Below are 16,266 nucleotides of genomic sequence, written 5' to 3' on the forward strand. Positions count from 1 at the left end.
AAGAGTTTTCATAATAGGCAAATTCAGTCATTTGTCTGGAACAATGCATCTTCTGGGGTATTCAAGTGAACCATACACACATCCTTCCTCCTCATCCCCTCCCTTGCAAGACAGCCTAATTCACAGCACTATTAGCTTATCTTTTCACTAGAAACTTTTACACACCATATGTGCAAAAGGATGATTATCCTGTTCACCTGTATCTGTTCCACTTGAAACAAGACCAGACCCAAATTAGGAAAAAAAACCAAAACTCAGATAAGCCAACCAATTATGTACAAAAAAAGTCTGTTTTTTAAATCCCAATTAAAAAAAAAAAAAAAGACATTTGAGCATAACTAAAATGAAATATTAAAAGGATACAAAACAAATAGAAAGAAGAAGCAACACAAAATCTTCCCTCCCAGACCTTTTAAAATGGTAAAGAAAACTATGTAAATACTCCTTCCCACCTGAAAGATTACAAAAATTCAAAGGGCTGACTGAACTTAGAGGGGAATAAATTGAGAAATAAGGAACTAGAGTGTATGACACTATAGACATTACCTGTTAATCAAAGATTTATAGGTCATCTGCACCCCTCAGCTGTCTGCTGGCATCTTGGTGTCTCAGAAGAGAATAGCCCTGTAAATACCATGCTTTTTTTACAGCCCTCAGTTTAAAAAGGACTCTGAAATTTGTCTTTTCAGTTCAGAGTGACCAACCTGCAACAGCTCTTCCCATTTTACAAAGTACTGAGCTCTGAAATATTTGCTGGCTCGGGCAGGGCTAGGGAAGGCTACAAACCTTTACAGACTCAGCTAAAGGTCTTCACAAAAATTAAGAGTGCCAAAACACCCAAAAGGCACTTGGAAACAGCTTGCTGTGAGAATTTGTGAATCATTTTCTCACCTTAAACATCACCTGGAAAGCAATATGGATTCAAAGAGACTGAAGCCTAAAGCATCACTGGCTTACACCTCAGTTAGTTACCTCTTCTCTGAGCTTAGATTGCCTTTGTTTTTTTCTTCCCCTTCCTCCTCAGTACTGACTGACATCTGCTTGCTCAGGGCTGCTTGAGAGCTGCTTCCATTTTGATCTCTTTTTATGCTGCAACTTCCTTGATTTTAAAGACAAAAAATATTAGTTTCACATACTGTGGCTAACCATAGGCAACACACTTGGCTACCCTTGTAGTGAGCTTGATGATTTGTCCAAGCTATAGTCTCACCCCTAAGCCACTGCAGATGGAGACAGGCATTTATATCAGCTTCATGAAAATGCAAATATCCAAAGTCCCTCAACCATCTGGGGTCAGAAAGTTACACTGGGGAGCTGCGACAGGACGATGGCAGCTGCCCCTTCCAACCCTCCAGCTCAGGTTTTCACCTCAGCTCGCATCGCCTCATGGACGTCCAGCAAAGTTCACAGATTAGAGTCAGAAATGTCAGTCTGATCTTGTTTCACCTCCTGCCTGCAAAAAAAACCCTGGCCTCAAATGTTCCTGCAATGAAGTGCCCACTGCAAGGTGTCACTGCAGATGTCAGAAAAAGCAAAGATTTTCTGAGCAGGACGGGGACGCCTCGCACGTCAGGTTTACTGACAACTGGAACCAGCAAACACATCAGGGGTTTTTGCTGGATGTGGACACTGTCAAACCACAGGAAGATGCACTTTCGACCAGCCTGCCTTTATTCTGTGCTAGACAGGAGCCAAAGGAAAGCAGAAACTGGCTGTCCCTGCTGTGGGCACAAAGCCAACACGAGGGCACATGGTGCACACACCTGCAGGATGTACACTGGTCAGTGAAGGGGAAGAGGAAATTCCCCTGTACCTCCCAGTCCAAGAGCCCCCCAAAAACCAGCCTGCCACCCCAGCTAAAGAACAACTCAAGCTCCTTCCAGCCTGACTTGCAGAGCCTTCCAGCAGAGTGGCTTGGGGCTAACACAGGTATCAACTCTCAAGAATAAGAGAAAAAGTGTCAATGCCTGCAGAACGGTATCCAAGACATGCATTTAGCTGTCACACAAATGCACGCAAGGAGTTGCGCCTCCTCAACGTGCCACAGAGGGACTGCTGAGGGTTCAGAGCCTGGGAGTGGATCAAAGCCATCCTCTCTGCTCCCAAAGGGCTCCCTCCCAGTGCCTTTCAAAGAGAACATCAAAGAGGCCTCACAGCTTCCTGGACGCCCACCAGCACACTCCAAAGGCTGTGTCTGGGCACTTGTTCATCTCCCAGAGCGCTGGGAAGGCTGTCACTGCCTCTCCAGCCTCCCTCACCTCCACCACACCAGGCTCTGCCGTGTGCTCTCCCATTTGGTGACACTGGAGTGGCTGGTGGACAACCAGGGTGATGCTGGAGATCCCCTGGGGAGACCACAACTGAGGTCTGTGGCACCTGGGGGCAAGGGGTGGGTGAGCTGCCACCTCTCAGTCCCACCACTTTGGCTCACGGGCCCTCACTTAAAAATGATGCACCTGCTGAAGGCTCCAGGTCAGCTCTAGCAATTCTAGGAGGTGAAACACAGGCTCATTTCTCTAAAGAACAGGGCTCCATGACAAGATGACCACACTGACCCTGGCAGAACTGCCTGAGTGCCCCAAGAGGCAGTGGAGATGGAGAGAAGCCTTCCCCTTCCACGCTGAGAGCACGACATGAGCCCTCAGCCAGAAATGGGGACAAAAAGCTGCGTGCCAAAGAGCAGGCTGCCCTCGTAAAACGGGACCAGTTCCATGATTATACTGTCCTGGAGTCCCAGGCCAGTCCTGCCTGGCTTAAATAGCACCCTGCTCGTCATTATCTGGAAGGACGCTCGTTATAGAAAATCACATCCCGCTGCCAAGTTCTCGTGTCTCACTATTTTTGGAACAACAGGGGCAGGCTCTGAGCCTCAGCAACTGTCAGCAGAGCCAGATAAATCCATACAACGATCAGGCTGGCTGACCCGGACAGTGCTGGGAACAGCATCGCCTGGGGGACAGTCCCCTGGAAGGACCCTTTGGTCAGGAGAAAAGGGATAAGGGCAATAAAAGTAAAACCCAGAAGCTATTCAACTGTATTGGCATGGGAAGCTGATCTCCCCCACCACTCTTCATTCTCATGCATATGAGTGGAGACAAAAGGATTTAAAAGCAAACCACCTGTGCAGGAAGGATAGCTCCTAAACCCCAAAGAAGACAGCACCTACTTACTGCAAACTGATTTTAATTAAAACATTCCAGCATTCACATTCCCCAGGATTATATTACTGACTTAGCTATTTATACATTTAGCCTCTACCACCCCTCCTAGGACAGTATTGTTGAGGTGTTGAATGGCACCAGTGTCAGGTAAAAGGAAACAAATGTTTTGGTACTTGTCACCCCTAATGCAGGAACCACTATTATCCACAGGTCCCAGCACCTGTCAACAACTCACAGATTACTGGAGCAGAAGCATAATCCTCTCTGGCACTAAAGAATTATTCTAAGGCCCTACAAAAAGCAGAGGTAAATGGCTTAGGCAAGGTGGAAAGCTCCCAAGGCAAGGCCTTAAATTTAAAAAAAAATTCAAAATTTAAAGAAACAGAGAGGTGGTGAGGAAAGAAGACCTCCCACAGATGCAGCTGAAGCAGGATTAAAACTGCCTCCCTGCAATGGAGCATCTGGACTCTTTCCTTGCCTTTCATAGAAAAGGAATCCAGAGGTGCAAGTCCAAAACTGCCCAGCCCAGTGCTGAGCACACAGATGGCCACATCCAGCCTCTGCCAGCCCGCTGAGCTGCTGATATTTCATCTTTACGGTCTGAAAACTGCGACCCACAGCAGGCAGAGACAGCCCTTGCAGCTCCTACCACCTAGTGGCTGCAGGATTCAGCCCTGATGGAGGGAGGAGGCTGCCTGGAGGTCAGGCAGCCTCAGCCCACCCTGGGAAAATAAAGCTGCCCTTGCTGGAAGGCATCACTTAAGCAGCAGCTGAGACTAAGGCAGGCTCACACTGAGCACAGAGGCTGCACAAGAGAACAGAAAACCTTTCTAAAAAACATCAGTGGCTAATGTAAGCTCAGAAAAACCTCAGCCAGCTCTAAAATAGGCAAGAAGAAGAAGCAGCAGTATAGATGAACTCGGGTAATGCACTGCTCTTTCAGGTACTTGTGCCTGCTCAGCTAATCATGGAATCACAGAATGGTTTGGGTTGGAAGGGATGTTAAAGATTATCTAATTACAACCTTCCTCTCCTGTACAGGGACACCTTTCACTAGATCAGGTTACTCAGAGCTTCATTCAGCCTGGCCTTGGACACTTCCAAGGATGGGGCATCCCTGAAATAATGCTGCATTCCTGGCACCACAGGACATCACACCGTGCAGCACAGAAACGTCCCAGGTTGTTAAAGTCACCCTCAGCCTGCTTAAGCCAGGGAAAGTGTTTGCTGGTTCGGGTGGGATATTCTAAAAGAAACAGAATTCAAGTGGCTTTGGATTCAGCCAAATTCTCAGATCCTATGAGTGCTCTGTCCTCAAACTGCAGCAACATCTCAGGCGCTTCCAAGAGCCTTCTTTTTGAGTTTCCATGATTTCCTCTTGAACTGGATGGGGAGGCTGTAATTAGACACCCCTCTGTCAGGTGCAGCCTCACCAGTGCCAGGCATGGATGGTGCCTGGCAGAATGGATAATGACTCTTCCAAGTTCCTGAAGCAGCCTGGTCCATAATTTAGCTCACATTCCATGGGGCTGCATTGCTGCCTCCAACTGAACCTGGCACCTACCATAAGCCCTGTCTGCCTTCCAGCTGCGCCAGTCAGTCCCACCTGGACTGATCTTATAGGATCAGGCTTTGATTGGCCTTGACAAATGGTAAGAGGCTCAAAATGGCTAGTTCTTGAAATATTCCCAAAGGCAGACCATGTAAGTCATTATGTACTCAGGATCTCCATGGCAGTCTGGAGCTGTATTTTGTTCTTTATAACATGAACCATTAATACCACATTTTAAGAGTCTGGGCTGTAACTGTGATACATGTCATGTGGTTTCCATCTAATTGCAAACTGGGTATTTGTGCTACCATGCCCAAAATCCATAAATTTTTAAATATGGCTGCAGGATGACATTTTCAATAAGTGGTTACTCTTTTTATATCTATAACGGTTTATATATATATATATCTTTTTCTGCCAAGGTCTTGTTAATGGAGGGGATATCCCCATGCCATACAAACAAGAAACAGAAACCCCAAGTTTGTATCAGCCTGGCTCAGCCTTCCTGGAAGGACTGGGACCAGTGAATATCCTGGTGTTCCAGTAATCTCTCTGCTATAGCAAAGGGGTTTAATTGTGCTTGCATAAGCAATTTAAACCTAGTTATTCTGAACTGAAGTGGGTGTCACTGAGTGCAGACCATGGGCAAAAAATGTCATGAACCACCTTAATTTGAAATCTGCATTTTTTTGGTAAAAAATGCTTCCCTTTTTTGTGTTATTCATCATCAGAGTGGAAGTGGGACTCAAGTGAAAGAGGAACCCAGGAAAGACTGGAAGTAGCAGGGTGCTGATATACAAGCACCACTCACTTGGTACCATTTCAAGGACTGACCAGCTCTGTGTTGGGGCTGAAGGGTTATTCCCTCTGCTCATCTGATGATAAGCTGGTCCAGAAACTCCTGTTCCAGGTTGCTCTACTGTTTAGCAACCTCCTTTTAACTTCCAGCCTAACTGTACCCATGGCCAGTCTAGACTCATTTAATCTTAACCAGCATCTTGACAGCTTTGTTTCCCTCCTCAGTGCTTGACATCTGCAGACATCAATCAGATCCTCTTTTTGCTTTCAATTTGCTAGTCTAAGCAGGCTGAGTTCTCCCCTTTTCTTCCTCTTTGCAAAAAGACTGCAATTACTTCACCATCCCAGAAGAACATGCCTGCACCCACAGCAGACTGCACTCAGTTTTTCTGAACGTGACAAACAGCGCTCACACAGTGACCTTGAACCTTCCCTGAGTTCATAAGAAGCACTCTGCACAGCCCAGGAGCACACTGGCTGTTTTCACATCCACACTGCAAATTTAGTAAGCAAAGCCATAGCAAAGGCCATAGCAACGAGTGGCAAGGTCCACATCTAACCTCAAAGAGAACACAACAATACTGGACATTCCTGATATTTCAGGAAAGCCATTACAAGTTGAACTATCACAAAATGAAAGTTTCCTTGGTTACTAGTGACAACAGTGAGCTTTAAGTTTCATTTCTGCTATACAGCACAGCTGCACTGTGAACCATGTGAGCTGTGCATTAAATAAAACCCAATGCAAACCACACATTTCTATTAGATGAGTCTACCCAAAGGCTCCATCCTAAATGAGCACAGTTCTTCACCTCCATAGCTGGCTGTTGCATCACCCCAGTGAAAAGAGAAATGGGTGGGTGGCTGAATACATTTGTCTGCTCTTTTTTTGGTTTTTTTAAAGTATTTTGGGTTTATGTGGGAGGAGCAAAGCTGCAATTAAAAGGGCAAGTTTCTCCTACGTCTTGGAAGAGGAAAAAAAAGCTCTACTGCCTTTTAGCAAAGAATGTAATGCAACTGGAAAGGAGCCCAGGCAGTTTTGAAGAGCTACAATGCACAAAATGCTTTGGTCCTAATAACAGTTTAGCTGAGGGATTCCCAAATTCACCTTGCCATACATGGCTGTGGCCACTGCCTCCATGTCAGCCACTCCATCCTCCACCACCCACACCAGATGAGGCTCCCAGCCAGGCACTCAGCCCGTGTTCTGTCCTCCACTTCAGTAGACAGGGCACAAGGGACAGCAATGCTGCCATTTGCCTGCCCTCCACAAAATGAAATACCAACCAGACATGGATCTGTCTCAGTGTCCACCCCTGTCACCCCTTTCCAGTGACCCCAAAAGGATCCTTTGTTCAGTTCTGAGCAGCCTACAAAGGCTGTCAGAGACTGCAGGCTACCTTCAGTTCCAAGTGAAAATCTTAAAGTTTGCAGAAAACTCAATGCAAATACAGTCTTGTTAAAAATTCAGGCAGTAACAGAGCAGAGCCTGAGAGCCCAGAGCAACCAGAGGACACTGGAGGTGTGCGGACATTTGCACTTGGAAATGTTCAATGGCACGGAGATGTTTCTAGGGAAGACACAGAGGAAGGCTTTGTGCCTTACCAATTTGTTAGGGAGCTTAGAAAAGGCCAGGATTTTGTTTGCCAAATGCCCAGCAGATGTTAGAGGTGCAGTACAGCACAGAGCTCTGTTCATCCTCCAGCAGAGAGGTTTCTCCTGGGTCTGAGGTGGACATTGGTAACAGGCCAGGGGCCAAATACACAGCGAGGTTCCTCATGCCAGCCAGTGTCAGGAGGAAGGCTGGCCACTGCCTGGCTATACTTACAGGGGTCTGGAAGCACCAGTAGAGCTTGGTGAGGAAGGGGTGGTTCCTGGCTAAGGAGAGGATGCGCTTCTCGGTCATGGTGCATTCAACGTCGTCATCCTGGAGAATGACATCCTTCTTCAGCACCTTCACTGCATACAGCTGCCCACTCTCGTTCATCTTGGCAAGCATCACCTAAAGCAAAAGTGAGGGTGAATGGCAAGGGCTGAGCCCTCTGTCTGTGAGCAGCACAGAGCCTGTCACACCTTCCCGGGCTGGAAATGTCAGTCATCATCTCATGACCAAACTTGTGGACCAAAGTGAGTTAGCATGGGCATCAGTGTACAATCAATGACACACACTGCTGCCTGCAGCAGGCTGCTCTGGACAGAAATACCCACATGCTGCTCCTGTCTGCCACAGGGCTGGCTGGCTGAAGGTCACCCACTGTGCCAGCACAAACTGCCTAAGCAGGGCTTTGCATTCCACCTCTCTCCTCAGTTATAAAACTCAAACACACTCTTTCACATCAGCTTCCTGGCAAAGCAGAGAAACAAAACCACCATCTCACCATGCTTGAATCCACTGCCTTGTTGCCTTTAAAGGAAAAGTCTTCACATGCTCCAAGAAATGCTGCCCAAAGGGGTGTTAACACACACTTGCAGCTCCTGGTACGGGCCCTGGCATGCAGCTGTTCCTTCAGGTGCTAGCTTCTTTTTTGTGGTATCCAATTCTTTACTTTGCTGTCAGCTTTCTTTCTCTTCCCTTTTCTCCCTGCTCTCTGTAACCAACTTTGTTGCACAAAGCAAGTACCACTTAGTACTTGCTCTGGAGTACCACTGGACAGCCTGTGTACCATGTTATCAAATCACTTCACCTACCTTGGGGCTCCTTAGATAAGGAATGTGGTTTCTCACAAAATAGCCAGGAATAACTCTCACCTTTCCAAAGCTCCCCTTTCCCAATACACGAAGGAAGGTTAAGTCTTTGATCCCAAGTTTGCTTGCTGAAATTTCATTAATGGTGTCACCATCCTTCAGGCTGCCTTTTCCTTGATGTTTCAATGTAGATCTGCAAACCAGTTTCTGTGGAAGAAAGCAAAGAAGTGTCAGTCTGCACAGGAAATGTATTCAGAGGTGCTCACAGGTAGGCAATCTACCAACCAGGGCATTTGGGGCCTTTCCAGGGGCGCTTTATGGCTGCAGAGACAGAAAGTTGTGTTGGCAGAATCACACAGCTGCCACATGTGACCAGCCAAACTCAGCACTGCTCAGGGCTGTGCTGACATCTCAACACCAGCTCCTGATCTGGGCATTTCAGGTTGTAAACCCATTGCCCAGCACATCACAGAAAATTTCAGAACATGCTGAGTTTGGAAGGGACCCACAAGGATCAAGTCCAACTCAAGGCCCTGCACAGGACCATCCCCAAGAGTCAAGAGGCAAGGTTGACTCTCTCCATTCTTACTCCCCACAAAAAAATAAAGAGAATGAGTGGGGAAATCCAAGTCTTCTATCTATCAGCAAAGTAAGGAGGACTGCTAATTTCTGCAATAGGCAAAGGACTGGTTAGATTTAGAAACCTTAGCAGATCTCATCTGAATTTCTTATGATTCTACTTGATTTTAAGACTCTTACTCAAAGCTCAGCTCAGTGGGACCCCAACTTCAAAACATGTCTCTTTTCCACATTTGGGCTGCTGGCTTGCTCCACTGCTCCAAATTCGATGGAAAGCTGCTCATTCTCATGCCAGCAGTGAGGTGCTGCATATTCAGGAGTTGTACCAGTATTAGCACACTGTTCTAGAGCTCTTAATTTTGAAGTATAGAAAGATCAAGCCAACCTCCGGTGCCCTCTGCTCACAACTCTCCAGGTATGCATGTGCATACAAACGAGCACTTCTATTCAGTTTATTGGTCTGAACAAAGTCACAGGGACTTCGTGAGCTCCATCTTGTGACTATTTTGGTGTACAGCAAAGTTCCTTCTGCACAGGAGACTTGTTGCCATGGGCAAAGAACCAAGAGCAGTCACAGAAACACAGAGAGGTTTGGGTTGGAAGGGACCTTCAAGATAATTTAGTTTCAAATCCCTGCAGGGACACCTTCCACCAGACCAGGTTGTTCAAAACCCAGTCCAACCTGATCTTGAACACTTCAGGGATGGGGCATCCACAACTTCTCTGCGCAACATGTGGCAGGGCCTGACCAGGCTCACAGTAAATAATTTCTTCCTAATATATAATCTAAACTCACCCTCATTCAGCTTAAAGCCATTCAGGGTTGTTCTTACAGGACACTGTAAACACTTTCCTAGATCCTTTATGTCATGAGTAACAAGAAGACATCATTAAACACCAAGATATTTTTTTTTTTTCTGTTTTCATCTCCTTTTGATGTGCAGATGATACAAACAACAAGTTTTAACAAGTGCTGACTTTTGCAGAATGGAAAAGGGAGTATGGGATTTCCTTGTAACTCTCAGGATAACTGTCCCACAGGGGGAAGAATAAGGATAAGGGTTTGCTACAAACCAACTGAAATCATAAGGGGCAGCACAGCCTAATGAGCCTGCTAGGCTGATACAGCCTGATGTGGTTGATCAATGTAACTGGCCAATTGTATGAGAAGATTTACCACATCTGGAAATTATGGTTTGGGCTTTAACATTTTCTTTTTGTTGTGTTGACAGGAGCCACAGATTTTTGGCCAGGAATGTAGTGAAGAGTAAAAATGGTTTCCCCAAAATCACACAGAAAAAGTAACAAAGCTGGGAAGAGAACTAGGCTTCTTCTTGAGCTCTTCTGCTCTATCACAAAACACGCATACAGATAGCATTTGCAGTGCAGTAATAAAAAAAAGTATGGCATGAATTATATTGATCACTAATTAGTCAGCGGGTCTTATTCTGCTCTCATTTGTGATGAGCAGATGAAAGAGTGCTGAAGAGTCACAGCACTGTGAAACATAAGCAAAGCAACACCTGTAGATGAAAACCTGGATGCCAGACATCCATTTTCCAGGTGAGCCTTTGCCACAAGCCACAGACCTACACCTGCAGTCCACCACCCAACATTACCTGTCCTATGGGAAGCCTCTGTCCTCTCCTACACCCATAGAAAGACTCAGTTGTAAATGCTTTAAATAGAAAAGGAAAAAAATAATTACTCACTGAATTTGGGGAAATGCTTCCTGGCTGCAGACCCATGCAGGCCAAGGCTTTGGCAAGCTCTGCTGAGTTCACTCCACAGTTTGGAGCAACGTTTGCTTGGCATCGGATGTGGACGTTCATTTTACAGACTGACGGGGGCAATGGAAAGTAAAAGCAAAGGAACAATTAAAATAACTTGGAGGGGTTTAATGCTGAGAAACAATGTACTAATTCTGCTTCAGGAAATACACCCATCTGGACCTACCCTGCATCTTTAAACTAGAGGGATTTCTTTGCCACTGATCTAAGTAGCAGCAAAATTAGGACTCTAGTAAGAGAATAAACTCCTGAAAACCAGGAACAGACCCCAAACTCTCCAAGCAGGATGCCATTATTGCCTAAAGCTTTTTATAAGGTGCATTTTTGAGGTGCATAACTGCAACTACGTCTGTAAGTACAATTAATATTTATAATGCCACAGAATTCGCAACAAATGTCCCTTGCATTTTCCTGTATCTAATTTTAAAGACAGCGTTCAGCAGGAAATAAAAATCATTCTTGATCTAAGTCACGGGTACACACACACCCTCTTGTGGGAGATGAAGGCAAGGATTTTACAGTCTGGATACTGAAACAAAAACATAACACCAGAACATCCTTAGTCATCAATTAATAGGCAGGAGAGTCAGCCTAAAGCAATGACCTTTTTTTCCCCTCAGATGCCTTTTCACTGCCTTATCTCATTAGCTGAGGAAAAACCGATAGGTAAAGGGAAAATATGAATGAAGGAAGCAGAAAACTTTTAATAATGCAAGTTAAACAAAGCTGTGCTGGGAGTGCAAAGTAGAGTCTTTCTGGCAGCCAGAGATTCAAAAGGAGATCCGCTTTTTTTTAAACTCTTACAAGGATAAATATTCATTGCACAGCTTTCTCCTGAAGGTTGCACAAATCAAGTCCACACAGTGCATCAAGAGTCTAAAAATAAATGTATTTTGTGAAAAGGCAACAGTGAGAAGCTGCTCACTTTTACACTGTAGACCCTGTCGCAGGATGCCCCAGAGCAAGGAGCCACAGTGGTCACAGAACGTCGGGACTTTGTAGTTGTGGATGCCAAATTTATGAGGAAGGTTGATCCCAAACCTCTGCTCAGTCACCTGCAGCACCAAAAGGAAAGAACAGGTTTAAAATTCAAATACATATTTATAAGCTGGTGTTCATTTACATACAGACATTTAAGTGCAAATCTAAGTAAATAATTTCAAGTCAGAAAATGTCCCAGTCCATCACGTCACTGAAGTTTATGGCAAGTGAATACTGAATTAACAGCCTCATCTGCTGTGAGCCAGCCCTGCTTTCCTTGCTGGCCAGGCCAGACTACCTGGCAAAGCAGATTTTAAAACAAGGGTTCCCTAGCCAAGTCTAAATTCTTAAAGACAACTTAGAATTGGAATACCTCAAAACAAACCAATCCCACTGCAGTGTGAGTTAGAACATTTTTTAATCACACAGTTCCAAAATTATTGACTTGCATACTATGTGCAAAAAATATGTAACTTTAGGTCAAACTGTTGATTTTATTAATTTTAATACAGAACTGCTTTCACAGCTCCTCCTAAAATTCTCATTCCTCTTTTTGCCCTCCTTATAATTAGCAGCCTTTCAGGCACACATTTCACTTTATCACTTGCACTCATCCCCTTTTTAAAACCTGTTCTTTTCCAATTGTAAATCATTTAGATCTCAAGGGCACCTTTAAAAAAACGTTTCAATGGCTGAAGAAACCAGTCCCCATTTATCATATTCATCACTTTTGATTTTGTTTCTCAACATGCAGATCCTGGAAAGCTGAGGTGGAACCCACAACTCTATTAAAGAAAAGTCAGAGGTGTGACTGGAACAAGTTCAAGGTGAGTGGTGCCTCCTCACTTCTGGCTTTTTTAAAGTAGTTTAAATATGTCATAAAACCTTCATAATCCTGAGAGAGGGGCAAGGACATTCACTATTTAACTTGCACTCTACTCTTAGGCTTCTTAACTCATTTTCATCTGGCTTGTCAAGGGGTCATTTTAAGGAGTTCAGCTCAGCAGTTTGGAGGCAAGAAATAACAAAGGCAATTGCATGGCACAAAACACAGAGCTGCCTCGTGAATAAACAGATTTGATTTGATTTTTCCTCAAACAGCTATTGAACCATTTCCAGTTCCAGAGATGAGACACGCAATGCACAGGGCAGCGTCTGATGGGGATGTTACTCCCATCAAACACAGCCAAAGCCAGCAGGAAGGAAAACCTTCAGAAACATAAGTTATGCAAGAGTTCTTTATTACAATGCATTTCACAGAGCAAAGGTCTGGAGCAACAACTAAATGAGCCCTTCAGGCAGTCGGGAAAGAAAAGAGAGGCAAAACAAGGACCAGTGGTTGGCCAGAGAAATCCACACTAAGAACTTGACACCAGATGTTGATTGCACCACAGTTAATCATGCAAGAAAATTACCAAGGGAACCATTGGATTTGCCATTTATTGATGTCTTCCATTGATATCTTCATGATATCCTGACTTCTTAAAGCATGTGCTAGTCCAAACAGTTAATGGCATCGACAGAACAACTGGATGACATGCATGGCTTTTAAACAGATCCCTATCACTGTTTTCCACTTTTAAATCCATGAATGAAAATAACATAAAGTAAATTCTCTTATAAGACAACCCCAGCAACCCAGACAAAGTATGATGTCCCAAAATAAGCAACATGATTTTACCTTGAGATCGTTCTTGTTAGTATTGTTTTGGCACGTGCAAGCTGTGACAATGAGTTGATGGCAGCGCTTGTGTACAACACAGGTGCACACTAGGAAATAAAAGAGAAACACTAAGAAGAGCCCTTGGAAGACTCAGAAGACATCAGTCCACCAGCTGGGCTTCTTAATGCTCAGCTACATCATCAGCACACAGTACAGATGTGAAAAGTAATTGGTGGCTTGGAATTTAAAACATATCTGAAGATGTATCTTAAACCTACAGCAAGAAAAATTCTGCACTGCCTAGAAAATTCACACAGCCTAGAAAACAGCTGCCTATATCAAATATGGGTAATGGACACAGAAGGAAGCAGGATAGCTTCTCAAGCTACTCAAAAGAAACTGTTGAAATAATTATCCAGTGAAGAGAGTTTCACACAGCAATATCCATTTTGTTTACATGCAGCCTCCTTTCACAGGACACCAGTGCCCTATTATACCGAACAGGAACAGGCTGTGTTAGGCTATACTGAGTGACCATGAAGCGGGCAGTTCTGAGAAAATGGGAAAGGCAAAATAAAAGGAAAGGTAGAACAAAAATTAAATGCAAACAAGCACCACATACATCTCCACAGCCAGTCAACCACGCCATGCATTCAGGCAGAAGGGCTGTGCCAGCCTATGAAGTCACAAACACAAATTTTATTTTGCTGAAGTTCATAGGGAGAGAAAGGAAGGTGGCCATTCCAGCAGGGTACTTGGTGTCCCAACACCAGCTGAGCACTGTCCTGAAGGGACCCTGGGTGCCTCAAGCCCAGCTGGGTGTTGCATGTAGCAACTGAGTGGACCTGCACCGGATGGAACAGCATCCGGACATGCAGGTGTTTGCAGGAATGTCAGTGGCAAACCTGACAGGGGCTCAAAAGCACAGGTCTGGCTGCCTGGGGAGGAAGAGGAGTGGTGACTCCAGAGCAGCTCACAGCTGCAGGGTGTCCCAGCACATCCCAAAGCAGCACATCCCACACACACACCACACAGGAGCAGAGGATCTTACCTTGGCACTGGTATCCCTGCTTCCCAAACACGCCCCTGGCCAAGAGAAAACACAGACACAGTTCAATGGCAGGACAGTCGTCTTGCAGATTGTTTACAGAGGGCAGAGCCAAAATGCAGGAGGATCCCAAATTATCAGATCCCATGGCAGAGCTGCCCAGCAGTATTGGTGCAACCCAGCACAGGGGTGTGAGAGCACAGGCATGGCTCACAGGGCAGGCTGTCAACATGCCTGTATTCCCCATATTCCCCCTCACTCTCATTTCTCAAATACCTCACTTCATTACAACACACATCACACATATTACACTGATCCCAGCAGCCCACACCCTGTTATTATTTCTCCCACTCCATGTTCTTTTCAGGCATATCTACGTTTTTCTCCTTACTCTGCCTACTCCTCCATGTGCATCACTTCACATCTCTCTGATGGCTTTTCTGTTCTCAGGAATTTTCTCTAAACATTCAAGCAACTGGTCTTTTTCCTCAGTGTAATCTCAACACCCTACTCTCCAGTGAGTGGGTTCTTTCTTCAGGTTGCTTCATTACTTTTTTTCCCTTGAAATAATATCTGTAGTTACAAGGGAGGGACACTGCCACATCCACACACCAAGCCAGTTTTCTTCCAGCATCCAAGATACACCTCTGGCCTCTCTGCAGCAGACTCCAGTTTGCAGCACAAACCTGCCACACCTGATGGCCAAAGGGCATCACATCGGAGGCCCTGGTGACATTCAGGACTGGGGGTGCCTTGTCCCCAGAACACGAAGGACTGGGGAGCTCTGTGCCAGGGTGTTTGAGCTGCTCTTACCAGATGAACTCCTTGCAGTGGGAGCAGTAGGTGGGCTGTCGCAGGTAGGTGGCCATGAACTTGTGCCCGTTCACCTGGTGCACCCGCCTCCGCATCGCCCGCTGCCGCTTCCGAGTGAGGTTCTTAAAGATCCGGTCCCGCTGCAGAGTCCCTGTGCAGGGGGAGAAGGAGAAAAAGGGACAACAAAACATTAAAGTCATCACACACAGTTATTGCCTCTGGGTTTGCTACAGCATTCAGTTTGTGACCTCAGCCTAAGGAGGATGGACCTGCTGAAGCAAGCCCAGAGATGATAGCAGGGCTGGAGCCCCTCTGCTGTGAAGACAGGCTGGAAGAGCTGGGACTCTTCAACCTGGAGAAGAGATGGCTTGGAGAGACCTTAGAGCTTCTTCCAGTGCCTAAAGGGGACTCCGAGAGAGCTGGAGAGGGATTTGACAAAGCCATGGAGTGACAGGACAAGGGGGAATGGCTTCACACTGAAAGACAGTGGGTTTAGGTTGGATCTTTTGAAGAAATTAATGACTGTGAGGGAGGTGAGGCTCTGGCAGAGATTACCCACAGGAGCTGTGGCTGCCCCATCCCTGGAAATGTTCCAGGCCAGGCTCGATGGGGCTTGGAGAAACATGGTTTAGTGAAGTGTCCCTGCCCATGGCAGGGGGTTGGAATTAGATGATATTTAAGGTTCTTTCCAATACAAACCATTCTATGGTTCTATGCTAAAATGCTAAAAGCCATAATTACATCCCTGGTTTAGAAGTCAGGGGACTGTGGTCTAGAACAAGGATGGCATCTGGAACAGGTACAGAACTTAATTGCAATGTCCCATTTAGCTCAAAATTGTATTTTTCATCTAGAAATATCTGCCTTTTCCTATCTTACCCTCACTCCTCTCCTATATTGAGACATGCCAGTAAGCTATTAATTCAAAAATTGTAAATAGACCAAAAGCTCAAGGCTAATGAGTAATAACTCACAGCTTTTTGGGCAATAACTCCTGAAAACAAGACTACACATAATCAACTGACCACCACCACACTTGCTGAGTGAAAGCAGTGCCTTTCTTTGAGAACAGTTCATCCACCTTTGGTATTCTCTAGCTACATTTCTTTTTCACTTTTTGCAGCATTTTTACATACTTCCTGTGTTGGTTAAAAAAAATATAGGCTACTTTTTCAATGATAGCTAGTTTGATATGT

The 16,266-nt window shown here is 45.4% G+C and overlaps 1 protein-coding gene across 1 annotated transcript in view; it reads right to left on the reverse strand.

Annotated features, from left to right (window-relative positions):
- PRKCH (protein kinase C eta) overlaps window positions 1–16,266 on the reverse strand; it is a 112,218-nt gene that overhangs the window by 52,039 nt on the left and 43,913 nt on the right. Inside the window, exons 3-9 of the mRNA XM_002200361.7 lie at window positions 15,071–15,221; window positions 14,261–14,295; window positions 13,228–13,316; window positions 11,491–11,620; window positions 10,488–10,615; window positions 8,260–8,403; window positions 7,340–7,513 (exon numbers count right to left, since the gene is read on the reverse strand). Coding sequence (XP_002200397.3) covers window positions 7,340–7,513; window positions 8,260–8,403; window positions 10,488–10,615; window positions 11,491–11,620; window positions 13,228–13,316; window positions 14,261–14,295; window positions 15,071–15,221 — 851 coding nt within the window. The remainder of the gene's footprint in view (window positions 1–7,339; window positions 7,514–8,259; window positions 8,404–10,487; window positions 10,616–11,490; window positions 11,621–13,227; window positions 13,317–14,260; window positions 14,296–15,070; window positions 15,222–16,266) is intronic.

Source organism: Taeniopygia guttata, chromosome 5 (genome assembly GCF_048771995.1).
Source record: "Taeniopygia guttata chromosome 5, bTaeGut7.mat, whole genome shotgun sequence".
NCBI classification, from domain to species: domain Eukaryota; kingdom Metazoa; phylum Chordata; class Aves; order Passeriformes; family Estrildidae; genus Taeniopygia; species Taeniopygia guttata.